The 14075-nt window shown below is 43.4% G+C and overlaps 1 protein-coding gene across 2 annotated transcripts in view; it reads left to right on the forward strand.

Annotated features, from left to right (window-relative positions):
- The window catches only part of LOC122560489 (uncharacterized protein C16orf96-like), a 101740-nt gene that overhangs the window by 24327 nt on the left and 63338 nt on the right, over window positions 1–14075 (forward strand). For both annotated transcript variants that reach the window (XM_043711137.1, XM_043711138.1), the window contains exons 6-7: window positions 7543–7675; window positions 13393–13478. In XM_043711137.1, the coding sequence (XP_043567072.1) occupies window positions 7543–7675; window positions 13393–13478 (219 nt within the window). The remainder of the gene's footprint in view (window positions 1–7542; window positions 7676–13392; window positions 13479–14075) is intronic.

Consider the following 14075-nt stretch of genomic DNA (forward strand, 5'->3'; position numbering starts at 1 on the left):
TCCCTACAGTGTGGATGCAGGTCATTTGGCCCATTGAATCCACATCGACCCTCTGAAGAACATCTCACCCAGACTTCACCCATATATTTCCTTAGCCTGCACATTATGGGCAATTTAGCATGGCCAATTCACATAACCTACACATGTTTGGACTGTGGGAGGAAACCAGAGCACCAGAGGAAACCCACGCAGTCACAGGGAGACCATGCTAACTTCACACAGACAGACAGTCGTCCGAGGGTGGAATTAAACCCAGGTCCCTGGTGCTATGAGGCAGCAGTGCTAACCACTCAGCCACTATATGAGTATAGCTTTTTTTTACAGTGGGTTTCAACAAATTATCTGGCACACTCTCTGTATACATTCTACTGTGCCACTTATCAGGATGAACATGTTTATAAGCCACTTGGCCTTGCCTTCTGTTACTGCCTCCCTCTGACGATGTTAGACTGAACTCCTATCAGTGTCTCAGGCTGACTATCCAGCTAGTCAGAGATGATCTTCTGACCTTTTGTTTATTTTTTGGGAGTTGTCTATTGCCAAGACGACAATGAACATTCCCTTAAATAGGAATAAGTACAGTAAGTGGAGTTTGTGGCATGCCTTTTAAATCAGCAAAGCCTATCAAAGGGAAACCAGCTCAGCACAAACTGTAAACAGCACTAGGGTATATATCCTGTGGTCACATTGTTATTAATAGCCTGTAAATGCTGTACCATTAAAATGAATAGAAGCTTTTGGCAATGCCAAACATTGGATCGAAACAATAATTCCTTGCAGCTCACAAAAAGGAACATTCCTAAAATGTGAATATGCCATTGTGGGATGACTGATGAAAAAGTAAGCTGAACAAATGAAAGCTGCTTGCAAGTGGCTCAGTGGTTAGCACGGCTGCCTCACAGCACCAGGGACCCAGGTTTGATTCCAGCCTTGGGTGACTGACTGTGTGGAGTTTGCACATTCTCCCCGGGTCTGCGTGGGTTTGCTCTGGTTTCCTCCCACAGTCCACAGATGTGTAGGTTAGGTGGATGGGCCATTCTAAATTGCCCCTAGTGTCCAGGGATGTGTGGGTTAGCCATGGAAAATGCAGAGTTACAGGGATAGATTAGGGGGCTGGTCTTTGGAGGGTCAATGCAGAACATTGGGCAGGTGATGGCTTAGTGGTATTATAGCTGGACTGAGACCAGAGACCAATCCTGTCCATGGCCGAACTTGAATTCAATAAAAGCTTGGGAATTAAGAGTCTAATGATGACCATGAATCCATTGTTGATTGTTGGGTAAACCCATACTGCCGTCCTTACCTGGTCTCGACTACGTGTGACTCCAGACCTCCAGTGACGTGGTTGACTCTCAACTGCCCTCTGGCCAATTACGGATGGACAATAAATGCTGGCCTAGCCAGTGATGCCCTCATCCCATCAATGAATTAAAAAAAAGAAATATGGTGGGCTGCATGGCCTCTTTGCATACTGTAGGGATTCTGAGACACTACATATGGATCGTTCAATAGAAAAGGGAAAGCAGTTGGATAATTTCAAAGTTAAAATTCACACAGCACCAGGTTATAGTCCAACAGGTTTAATTCTAACTGGTGGTAGTCTGATGAAAGAGCGTCGCTCTGAAAGCTAGTGCTTCCAATTCAACCTGTTGGACTATAACCTGGTGTTGTGTGATTTTTAACTTTGTACACCCCAGTCCAACACCGGCATCTCCAAATCATGGATAATTTCAAGGCCTTTAAATCTCCTTATATGGCCTTGCCTTCTGTTACTACCTCCCTGTGATGATGTTAGACTGAACTCCTATCAGTGTCTCAGGCTGACTATCCAGCTGATGTATCGTTTGATGATGTATTTCTGTGCCGTTGCTGGGAAATTGTATCAGCCCTAGGTTTGTCATAAAATTGTTTCTGCAAGTTTTTTTTCTTGCTTTCTGACTTACAAAACTATCATGCCTGGCTTTTGTAGTCTGAAGATGTTTGTGACTTTCGGCCAATAGACAATTGTCTTCATCCACTAAGTGAAGTCCTTTTCTGATTTCTCACATTGTGCAGTACATCATTTTACTGACAAGACATGTCTGATTTGGGGCTACATGGATATACAGGAAAATCAGCACAGGATCTACATGGAAACTAAAGGAACACTCTGGCTGCTTTAAGGAAAACCCACATCAAACTTGAGAGAATAACGGAGGGTGTGTTTACCCCCTCTTACTCCCTCCTCAAATCTGTATCATGATGAAAATGGGGTGATCATTCTATCCACTACTTCTATATTCCCTTTCTCAACAACAGCTTGATCCGAGAGATGCAAGTCCTCCAATCCAGGATACTTCTGCTGGAAGAGGTATCTGTTTTGAAAAGTGCATGCTTTGTCAGCAGGAGAACACAATTTGCTTTGAGTTTTCCAGTCTCTTTTTTTTCCCCCTTTTGGTTTCTCTCCAGACGTTGGAGTCTTGACTAACTCCAGAGAACTAAAGACCTCCAGAAAAATGATGTGGAAGGGAAGGCATGCTGTGGATGTGCCGGTGTTGGACTGGGGTGGACAAAGTTCAAAATCACACAACACCAGGTTCTGGTCCAACAGGTTTATTTGGAAGCACTAGCTTTCGGAGCACAGCTACCCGATGAAGAAGTAGCGCTCCAAAAGCTAGTGATTCCAAATAAACCCTTTGGACTATAACCTGGTGTTGTGTGATTTTGAACTTTAGGGAAGGCAGTGAGAGCTCATCAAGGTCAGGGTAGAACCTTTCCTTGCCATCTGCAAAATAGCTCTGATGGACTGGACTGTGGTCTTTGGAGGAAGCAAAGGCTATGAAGGGATCCGGTTGAAGTGTTCTAAATCATGGGTGGCTTGGACTGAGTGTGAAAATGTTACCGCTCCTGAAAGGATCAAGACCCAAGCGGGCACCGATTTAAAGTAATTTGGGAGATAAGCAATGCAGAGTTGAGGAACGGCTTTTTCACACAAGTGGTAACGTTCTGGGATGCACTGTCTGAGAGTGTGGGGTGAAGGCAGGTTCGATCAAGACATTCAAAGGGAACTGGAAAACTGGTTACTTGAAAGAGGAACCATATGCAGTGTTATGGGGGGAAGAAACAGGAGTGTGGGACTGAGTGGGATGCTTGTTGGAGAGCTGGTGCAGGCATGATGGGCCGAATGGCCCACTTCAGGACTGTAACAATTCTATGATGTGAATGGGTCGGAGATGCCATCAAATTAAGATGGGTAGGCATAATGAAAGGAAATAGAGTCCACTGGCTCTGAAATCATTCTTGTTTTATGGGATCATGTTGCAAAACAATGATACAAGCTTCAAAGAATGGCCCAAATTCTTGCGAGTTGTGTTTCTCTCTTTTAAATTCTTTTATAACGCCGACAGCTCATGGCTATCCAACTTTCTCAGTCCTCAATCACAGCCAACAACTCGGTGCTCTCAAATCTTGTTCTATTCTGCTTCTTCAGTGACCTGCCATATATAAAGTATTAACTTTATGAAATCAGAGACACTTGCCCTTCCAAGTATTTTTGACATCTGCCATGGAAAGTAATACAGGATTGTTTATATCTTTTTGATTTTTTAAAATAAAAGATTAAAACATTCTCTTGGCTGTCCTAAGTAAGTGGAAGTGGAGACAATTGAAGAAAAAGGCTAAAACAAGGGATATCCTGCTATAGTCTGCATTTCACTTTGTGAATCCCTACAGTGTGGAAGCAGGCCATCAAGTCTACACTAACCCTCCAAAGAAAATCCCACCCAGACCCAGCCCATAATCCTGCATTTCTCATGGCTAACCCACCTAGCCTGCACATCCATGGATACTGTGGACAATTTAGCATGGCCGATCCATATAACTCATAGATCTTTGGACTATGGGAGGAAACTCACACAGAAAGTTGCCCAAGGGTGGAACCTGGGTTCCCGCCACTGTAAGGCAGCAGTGCTAACCACTGAGCCACTGTGCTGCCCCATGGTGAATTATGGTGACCTTGTGAACCCTGTCAATCGTTTCTCACATGCGCCAATTTGGCCTCTTTGATGTGGATATGTGGAAAAGGCTGATGCCACATCAGTGGAGGGATCCCGAAACAGAATGGCAAAGAGGTCATTTTGACTGAGAGCGATGTCATAAGCCACCTAGAGGCCGATTACACGTCCCTCCTGAGTTCACTTCCGTTGATTTCAGTGGAAGCACATCTAACTGACACTTGAACTCGTTTTGCCCGTTTCACATGATGACTCGAAGCCCAATGCTGTTTGTTTTTACAGCCTCAGATATAAACGGATTAATAAGAGTAATCCAAAGATGTGCAGGTTAGGGTTGGTTGGCCATGCTGAATTGCCCATAGTGTTCAGGGATGTGTAGGTTAGGTGCATTAGTCAGGGGTAAACATAGGGTAGGGGAAAAGGTCTGGGTGCATTACTGTTCAGATGGTCGCTGTGGACTTGTTGGGCTGATGGGCCTGTTATAGACAATAGGTGCAGGAGTAGGCCATTCGGCCCTTCGAGCCAGCACCACCATTCATTGTGATCATGGCTGATCATCCACAATCAGTATCCTGTTCCTGCCTTATCCCCATAACCCTTGATTCCACTATCTTTAAGAGCTCTATCCATCTCTTTCTTGAACAGACACTGTAGGGATTCTATTCTATTCTATAATGATTTAAATTTGATCTGTGGCCCGTAATGTTCCATGGTTTGCATCAAAGTCATCCAGAAATCCCTCGGACAATTCAGGGTTGCAGAGGGAGTACAATAATTGCGTTTACCTTTTTGTATAAATTGTGGTAAATATATACTTAAGTTGAATAACATTAATATAACACCTTAGTTTTTGACACACTGAGTGACCATTGAGATGTTGCCTGGTGATCCTTTGGGGCTTTGGCTGGAGGTGAGGGGGGAGACGTGTGGGTGCAGGGTTTACACCTGCAGTGGCGGCAAGGGAAGATGCCAGGTGTGAAGCCAACATTGGGTGATCGGCATGAAGGAGTTGGATTAGTGTACATAGCTGAACAGTGAGAGTTGGTATACTTGGACTAATAATAACTATTGACTGTAACTGATGGCTTGGTAAAACACTTGCTTCCCATGATAATAAAAGTGAACCAGTCATGTCAACAGTAAGTGATATTTCTTGTTTTATACAAAACAACTTAGGTACGTTGTCGTTTGTTATTGTAAATGCAACAATTGAGTACCGGAACCTTCTAACGAAACTAATCGCTACCAACAGATGCATGAGTGGACCAACCTATTTAGAATAGATTATTGAATCCCTACAGTGTTGAAATAGACCCTTCAGCCCAACAAGTCCACACCAACCCTCCAAATAATGTCCCACCCAGTTCCATTCCCCTCCCCTATTACTCTACATTTCCCCTGACTAATGCACCTGAACATCTCTGAACACTCTGGGCAATTTACCATGGCCAATTCACCTGACCTGCACATCTTTAGACTGTGGGAAGAAACCCATGCAGACACAGGGAGAATGTGCAAACTCCACACAGACAGTCACCCGAGACCAGAATTTGAACCCAGGTCCCTGGCGCTGTGAGGCAGCAGTGTTAACCAAGGTGTCACCCCAGATTATTTGACCTATTTTTCTCTAATCAGCTTGTGCAGATATATTACACACATCTGGAGTGGATGGGCATTGGAAGCAGGGACATTACCAGTACACCACAAAAGCCCTATTTGTTCAGGCTGGTTTTGGATTACGATGTGGGTTTAGTAAATGACTTTACTTTGTCCAGGCCTGAATTCTGCCAGGAGGAAATAAGGTGAAATAGCTGTCAGGCAGCAAAAGTGTCTTATTTGTAGCTAATGGTGCCAGCTGCCATTTTAAATGTATTTCTGACAGCATTGGGCCTGCTCCCCATCACGCCAACACCGTATGTTGAGGTGTGACAATGTTCATGGAATGAAGTCAATGTCACTCAGCGTCTGGCTCACCAGGGTCATGTCTAGCACAGGCCCTGACAAGTTCATGTTGAGTTCTTGGGAATATTTTCTTTGTGGGCTAGAAGGCAAAAGAACAACCCCCCCCCCCCCCCAGCCCATATTTCTCATCCACTGACCGCGAATGCCTTGGATTGCTGGCTCTGTTAATGTGCACTTTGCCAGGAGCTGGTTCTGGGCCAGCTCCTGCATTAAAATCTCCCACTTCCACACGCTGGTATCATTGGAAGACCAAGCAATCAAAAACAATCAAGTAAATTGTGGTCCAGAATTTAAAATAGCCAGTAGCGTGATCTTTTTCAGCTCTTGCAAGCTGCATTCATGCCCTTAGTTCCAATCAGGCTTTTGTTTTGGTTTTGTGTTGAACAAGACAAAAGATCTAATGAGCAGGGAATGTACTGTTTCAAATCTGCACAGTCAGTATCAGACACTCTCAGATCAGTAAAATCATGAGTTACGTTTGGAACAAAACTTTCTGTACTCTGCAGATGATGTACTGCAGCCACAATAGATATTTTTCCGTTTATAAACACCCCCAGAGTCATTCATGTTATTTACCTGCTGGATTTAACCGAGGTCTCTACAGGACGTGAATCCAATCCACTTTTCCACAAAATCTGCAGGCATTTAACTTAGTTGGATGGATCTGTCTGTGGAATTATAGGTATTTTGTAAATAGAGAAATGATGAGCTTTGATAGTTATTTTCTTCGCTTAGACAAGTGTGTGTCTTGGAAAACTCTGGGACTTCCATTAAAGATCACAGTTTTTTTCATTTCATGGACATGCTTGGCCAGTGTTTGCTGCCTGCCATATTTGCCTTTGAGAAAGTGGTGGTAAGCAGTCACTTGGAAGTACTGTCTTCCATTGGGTGTCGGTCCATCCACAATGTTGTGAGGCAGGAAGTTCCAGCAGTTTGACTGAGTGGCACTGAGGAAACAGCGATCCACATCCAAGTCAAGATGGTGTGCGACTTGAAGGGAACTTATAGGTGATGGTGTTCCCCATGTAACTGCTACTATTAACCTTATAGTTGGTAATAGGTCATGGGTTTGCAAGGCAGTGTTGAAGGAGCCTGGGCAAATTGCTGCAGTAGTACATGCTGCTGCCACTACCTGTTGTTGGTATCGGGAGAGAATACTGAAGATGGTGGATGGAGTGGCCAGTCAAGCAGGCTATACTTGTCCTTAATTGTATTGGGTTTCTTGAGAGCTGGTAGAGCTCCGTTTGTCCAAGCAACTCAAGAGTATTCCATTGCACTCCTGACCTGTACCTTGTAAATGGTGGACAGGTTTTGAACAATCAGGAGGTGAGTTACTCGCTGCAAAGTCCCCCAGTCTCTGATCTCCTCTTGGAGCCTGGTATTTATATGGGTGGTTGGGATCAGCTTTTAGTTGGGCCTAACCTTAGCCAGTTTCTAAACTTCCACACAATGCAGTTAAAACAGGACTGGTGTATTTTCCGAAAAGGTTGTTTTCTGATTCTTGTAAATGTAAATAGAGAAGTGTGTGTGTGTGTGAATGAATGAAATGGGCACAACCACTGATTCACTTTCCCTCCCTTTACTTAAGGCTGGAACCCAACGCATAGGTGCAGCCTTAAATGCTCTGCATCAGTTGTCACAACTGGCTTCCAAACACCAAGTTCTAAAAGGCCGAGTGGATAATCTAGAAGAGGAACTCAAGCATCAAGTTGAAGAAATAGGTCAGCCACAAACTCTAGACAGAGCTAAGATTCATGAACACGACGTGCCCTATCTGTTTGTGATTAATTGTCCTCCTAATTCTGGTGAAATGTTTGTCTTTTTGGGGGATGGGGGCATTATTGAATATATTATGTCCTCTACATGAGGCTGTTTACAAGGGCAATCCCTGGTCTGAAGCTGTTCTTCAATCCTGCCTCTTGGTTAGCCATGCAAAGTTTGAGTTTGACGTAGTTTGGGAGATTGCGCTGAGAAAAATTCCTGCATAGTGCTGTTGACTTCCTGTTTTTATGGGAGGAGGGAAGCCAATCTGACTTCAAGCGGAGACCTCTCTCCACAAAGATTGACTAAAATGCCCCCAAAAAGCATGAGCTGCCTTTGAGGGGGAGAACAAGACTTTACACAAACAGTCTCCGATCGCGAAGAGATCTTGATCAATTGGGTCAATGGGCTGAGGAGTGGCAGATGGAGTTTAATTTGGATAAATGCGGCATATTGCATTTTGGTAAAACAACCAAGGCTTATACAGTTAATGGTAGGCCCCTGGGTAGTGTTGTGGAACAGAGACACCTAGGGATTCAGGCATGTAATTCTTCAAAATTTGTGTCACGAAGACTGGGTGGTTAAGACGGCATTCAGCATACTTGCCCTCATTACTCAAGCATTTGAGTACAGGAGTTGGAACATCATTTTGAGATTGTAAAGGATATTAGTGAGGCCACTTTTGGGGTACTGTGTACAGTTATGGTCTCCCTGTCATAGGAAGGATATTGTTAAATCAGAGAGGGTTCATCAAAGATTGCCCAGGATGATATCGGGATTGGAGGGTTTGAGTTAAAAGGAGAGGCTGGAACCTTTCTCACTGGAGCGTAAGAGGCTGAAGGGTGACCTTATTGAGGTTTACACAATCATGAGGGGCATAGATAAGATGAACAGCAAAGGGCTTTTCCTTAGGATGGGGGGGGAGGGGGGGGTTCAGAACTAGGGGGCATAATTTTAAGGTGAGAGGAGAAAGATTTCAAAAGGACATGAGGGGCAATGTTTTTTCCACAGTGATTAGTGTGTGGAGTGGACTTCCTGAGGAAGTGGTGGATGCAAGTACAATTACAACATAAGACATTTGAAAAAGGACTTGCATAGGAAAGGTTTGGAGGGACATGGGCAGGCAGGTGGGACTAGTTTAGCTTGGGAACATGGTTGGCATGGACTGGCAGGACCGAAGTGTCTGTTTCCATGCTGCATGACTGTACGACTTGGTTATAGAAGCTTTTGAGAAAGGCTTTGCCTGCCATTTTAAACAAAGGTCTCGACTACAGTTGAGCAGGTTTCTCTGGCCTTGGAAGATCCAGCTGGTGAAAGGCCCGAGTGGCATACCAAACACTTGCTTCACCATCCTATCTACCTGCACTCCAAGGTCTCTTTGTTTAGCAACACTCCCCAGGACATTAACATTAAATGGATAAGTCCTGCTCTGATTTGCCTTTCCAAATTGCAGCACCTCACATTTATCTAAATTAAACTCAGTCTGCCACTTCTCAGCCCAATGTCCCACCTGATCAAAATCCCATTATACTCTGAAATAACCTTCTTCACTGTCCATTACACCTCCAATTTTGGTGTCATCTGCAAACTTACTAACTATACCTCCTATGTTCACATCAGATCACGATATCCTTCAGGGAAGGAAACTGTCATTCTTGCCTGGTCTGGCTTACAGGTGATTCCAGACCCACAGCAATGGAGTTGACCCTTAGCTGCCCTCTGGGCAATAAATGCTGGCCTAGCCAGCAACACCCTCATCCTGTGAATGAATGAATAAAAAAATACATAAACAACAAAAAACAGTGGACCCAGCACCGATCCTTGTGACACTCCACTGGTCACAGGCCACCAGCCTGAAAAACATCCCTCCACCACCACCCTCTGACTTCTACCTTCGAGCCAGTTCTGTATCCAAATGGCTAGTTCTACCATGGGGAACCCTGTTGAATGCCTTACTGAAGTCCATATATATCACATCCACTGTTCTGCCCTCACCAAAATCCTCTTTGTTACTTCTTCAAGAAGGGAGGTTTAACTAAAACTGTCCAAGGCATTGGTCAGACCACAGTTGGAATACTATAAACAGTTTTGATTGCCTTAGCTAAGCATTGGAGCCAGTCCAGAGAAGGTTCAAGAGGCTGATACTAGTGGTGGAGAGATTGTCTTATGAGGAGAGATTGAGTAGATTGAACCTGTGTTTATAGAAGAGTGAAGACTATCTTATAAAACTACAAAAGACTTTTTAGGGGACTTGACAGGGTAGATGTATAAAGGTATTGTCCTCTTGTGGGAGAATCTTGGACCAGTGGGTATAATCTCAGAATAAGGCTGAGGTATCATCAGCCATCATACTGATAGAGACAGATTGCTGGCATTCAGAATCTGCATGGCCATATTGAGTTAATGAAAGGGTAAGACAGTGTCTGACTTTGCCCAATATATACATGGAAGTGGGCATCTCAATGACATCATGACAACTTTACCCTCTCCTCATGTTTGAGGCAGACTCCACCAGTCTCCCCACAGTTCAGATGAATTCACTTGCCAGCCCTGTCAAACACATTTGTCTGCTCTCTATCAATGTTCTCTGGGGTGCATGGTCTCTGTTGAGCTGGGAGGGGACCATTGGAGCAGGCTGGAACCTCCGATTCAGCCTCTTCACTGCTCTCTTGCCACCACCATCCCCTGTTACTCGCTTGTAACGTCAGTCACAAGACGGTCTCTCCTAAGAGGTCCCACTGGAGTGTGAGTATCTGGGCTGGTTTGTAGTAAACGTGAGCCCTGCAATGGTGCATCATCGCGCCGATTCAGCATCTCTGAGGAATCGGGTTCAGCAACTTCTGCCAGTTTGATGCGATGTGTGTGAAGTAGATGAAGGACGTGAGAAATGGCTCTTCCTTGCTAAAGGCTGGGAAGGTGGCCCAAGTTAACACAAGTACTGTACAAACTTCTGTCTGATGTTTAAGGTGAAATTTTAAGTTAGGTGGGAATCATTTTCCACCCAGCGATACTGGTTTGAGCTACTGCTCTGCTTTAATTTCCTATATTACACCAGTTGGTGTTTTGATTCATCTTGAGGTCAGGTCATGACAGACTCTGAGGTTACAATTATTAGGTTATAAGATTGTTACAATGTGGACCTTTAACTTAGAGAAGGAAAAGGAGTGGATCATGTAACCTGAAATCTGCCTCCGAATAAACTCTGGGTGGTTCCATTGTTAGAGATTAAAGGAGACCCAGACCTTTTTACTGAGAAGATGCAAACTTGTGGGCGGCACGGTGGCACAGTGGTTAGCACTGCTGCCTCACAGCGCCAGAGAACCGGGTTCAATTCCCGCCTCAGGCGACCGACTGTGTGGAGTTTGCACATTCTCCCCGTGTCTGCGTGGGTTTCCTCCGGGTGCTCCGGTTTCCTCCCACACTCCAAAAATGTGCAGGTTAGGTGAATTGGCCATGCTAAATTGCCTGTAGTGTTAGGTGCAGGGGTAAATGTAGGGGAATGGGTCTGGGTGGGTGCGCTTCGGCGGGTCGGTGTGGACTTGTTGGGCTGAAGGGCCTGTTTCCACACTGTAAGTAATCTAATCTATCTAATCTGAAGACCAGTGTGCTAACAGAACTTCTGAAGCCATTGGAAAGTGTGGAGAATTTGAGGTTGTAAACATTGTGTTTTAACTGTCTATTTACTCCCTGGATAAAAGACGCTGTGAGGATCTCGAGCATATCTAGTCAGTGTTTCTACCTGGATGCAAGGCCCATGTGATTGCCATTGCCATAGAATTGGCATTGGGAAGGGAAGGGTTTCTGGGAAAATGATGGTCTGTTTGGATACTGGAGAGGGGAGTCTGGCTATAGACAGTAAGGTGCTGTGAATTACTGTGTAGGAATATGGATGGCAATTTGGGCTTGGATTAAGAAAACGAAACTTGTTACTTTTAAAAGAAAAGGGCTGGAAGATTCTGCTAGCTTGCAATCCAGGAAGGATCTCCAGGGAGTGAAAAAAAAAACATAGTGAAAGTGTCACAAAACTGGCCATTTTTCTAAAAGCTGTTACTCTTCCCAAGGATACTGTGTCCTTTTTTTTTTGCAGAGGGGTCATAAAACCCTCCTGGCTCTGAAGTGGCTAGTTTGCTACAGAAAAAGGATTTTGAGAGGCCTTTTGTTTATATGTAAACAGATGAAACTTCAGGTCAAAGTGGTCATGTTTTAGAAGTGACCTGTATAACGAAAGGGGAGTGGTCAGCTCTCTAGCTGAGCAGTTCAGTCCAGAACTAGTTAGGAGTTCAGCTGTGTGGAAACAGGATGCTAAACTCTCTCTCTGCTTCTGCCCTTCCAACTTCAACCTGTAGGCATGTGTTCCATTTTTACTGTTTTTAAGGGGGTTTGTATATATTTGGAACAGCATAATTGAGTTTAGTTGGGTAGATTGAGTTCTGTAGGGGTTCATTATTCTGTTCTTTGTGTTTCATTGTACAATTTTGTGAATAAGGTTTTGTCTGTTTTAAAACCTGGTAGTCAACCTAGCTAATTTACTCCAGGTAATTTTCACTGTACACTTAACGAAACAAATTGCAAAGTTATAATCTGGGCTGCCTGCTCAAGAATGTTTTGAGTGGTCTGGTCTAGTCCATAACAAAAGACATATTAGATTGAAGGGATCAGTATAGAGATAAATTGGTGGGAACTCAGAATCCCCTCGGACTGGTTCCAGAGGGATTGATTATTTGTTAAAGGAAAATATATCTGTGCTTTCATTTGTGCTAAAAGAAAACACGGACTGTTTGTTTTCATGGTTTAAAATATGAGTTACACTAAAAATATCATTAGGTTAATGGTACTTCTAGACTTTTAAGAAAAAAAGTCTTAAAATATAAAATTCCCCTCACAGTTTACAATGCTTCCAAGCTTAGTATGGTCCACAAATGTTGAAATGGTCTCCAGTACTCCATGACCTAGTCCACTTATATAAATCAGGAAGAGTAAGGTTCCCAATGCTGACCCCTAGACATGGACACAAAATTGGTTGAATGATTCCTCTGGTCTGAAAAATATATCTATTAACCATTGCTTTCTGTTTCCTGTCATTCAACCAATTTTGTGTCCATGTCGATACTGTCCCATGCAGTCCATTGTACTATAGCTTTCCTCGTAAGTCTAATGTGCATGGTCTTGTATTGAAGATCTTCTAGATGTTTCTATACACCATGTCAACAACATTAATCTCATCAACCCCGTCTGTTAATTCTTCAAAGAACTTCAGTGAGTTGGTTCGCTTGATTTTCCCGTAAGACTCTCCTTAATTAACCCAGATCTGTCCACGTAACTATTCAACTCAAATTATTAGCTCGACAATAAAAGTTAAACTGACTGGCTTGTCATTGCTCAGTTTATCCTTACACCCTTTTCTAAACAAATGCATAATGTTTGCATTTCAACAGTCCTCAGGCACCATCCCTGAATATGAAGAAGAAAATATATGGCTAGTGCCTCTGCAGTGTCAGAGAGGGAGATTCCATTCAATGAAAAACAAAAAGAAACTTTGTTATGCTCAATCGTATTGAGTTAATTAAAAAAAATGGCAACAGCACACAAGTTTCTTTTTTCCATTTTGACAGAATCTATCTATTGTTATAGCATTGAGTATTGACTATTGACTGACTTATATTTGTTTTATTTTTAGATAAGAAAGGCCTTCCTGACGATTTGTTGATGAGGTTAGATTTACTCGACAATGGGTTACAAATTCTCCAAAATGAAACTGTTCAGGTTAGAACGGCAATTTTATATTTTCAAATTTTGTGTGTAGTGTAAATTCCATGAATTTTTTGTTTTGGCCAGTTTTCTGATTTTGGATTGTTCTGAGGGCTGTGGTATAGCATTGTGTCCTGTGAGGTTTTTCTGCTTGCTTGGGACCTGAAAGGTTTTACTGGTAAATCGATAAACCATTACGTATGAAGCGCTAGAAGTACATCTTTAGGAAAGGCAGGTGTTAGGTTAAACAGTAGCTAACACTTGCTGTTTAGTATTAGCTACTGTTTAACACTTGTAAAAGAGAGGCTTCCAATAATGATTGGGAGAATCAAACATTTTCAGGATCCCAATCTGTAACTTGGTGGTGATGTATCACAGGGATCAACGCTAGGGCATATTTAGAATATTGTGAAGGCAGCGTTTGGTATGCTTTCCTTTATTGGTCAGAGTATTGAGTACAGGAGTTGGGAGGTCATCTTGCGGCTGTACAGGACATTGGTTAGGCCACTGTTGGAATATTGCGTGCAATTCTGGTCTCCTTCCTATTTGAAGGATCTTGTGAAACTTGAAAGGGTTCAGAAAAGATTTACAAGGATGTTGCCAGGGTTGGAG

This window comes from Chiloscyllium plagiosum, chromosome 21 (assembly GCF_004010195.1).
Source record: "Chiloscyllium plagiosum isolate BGI_BamShark_2017 chromosome 21, ASM401019v2, whole genome shotgun sequence".
Classification (NCBI taxonomy): domain Eukaryota; kingdom Metazoa; phylum Chordata; class Chondrichthyes; order Orectolobiformes; family Hemiscylliidae; genus Chiloscyllium; species Chiloscyllium plagiosum.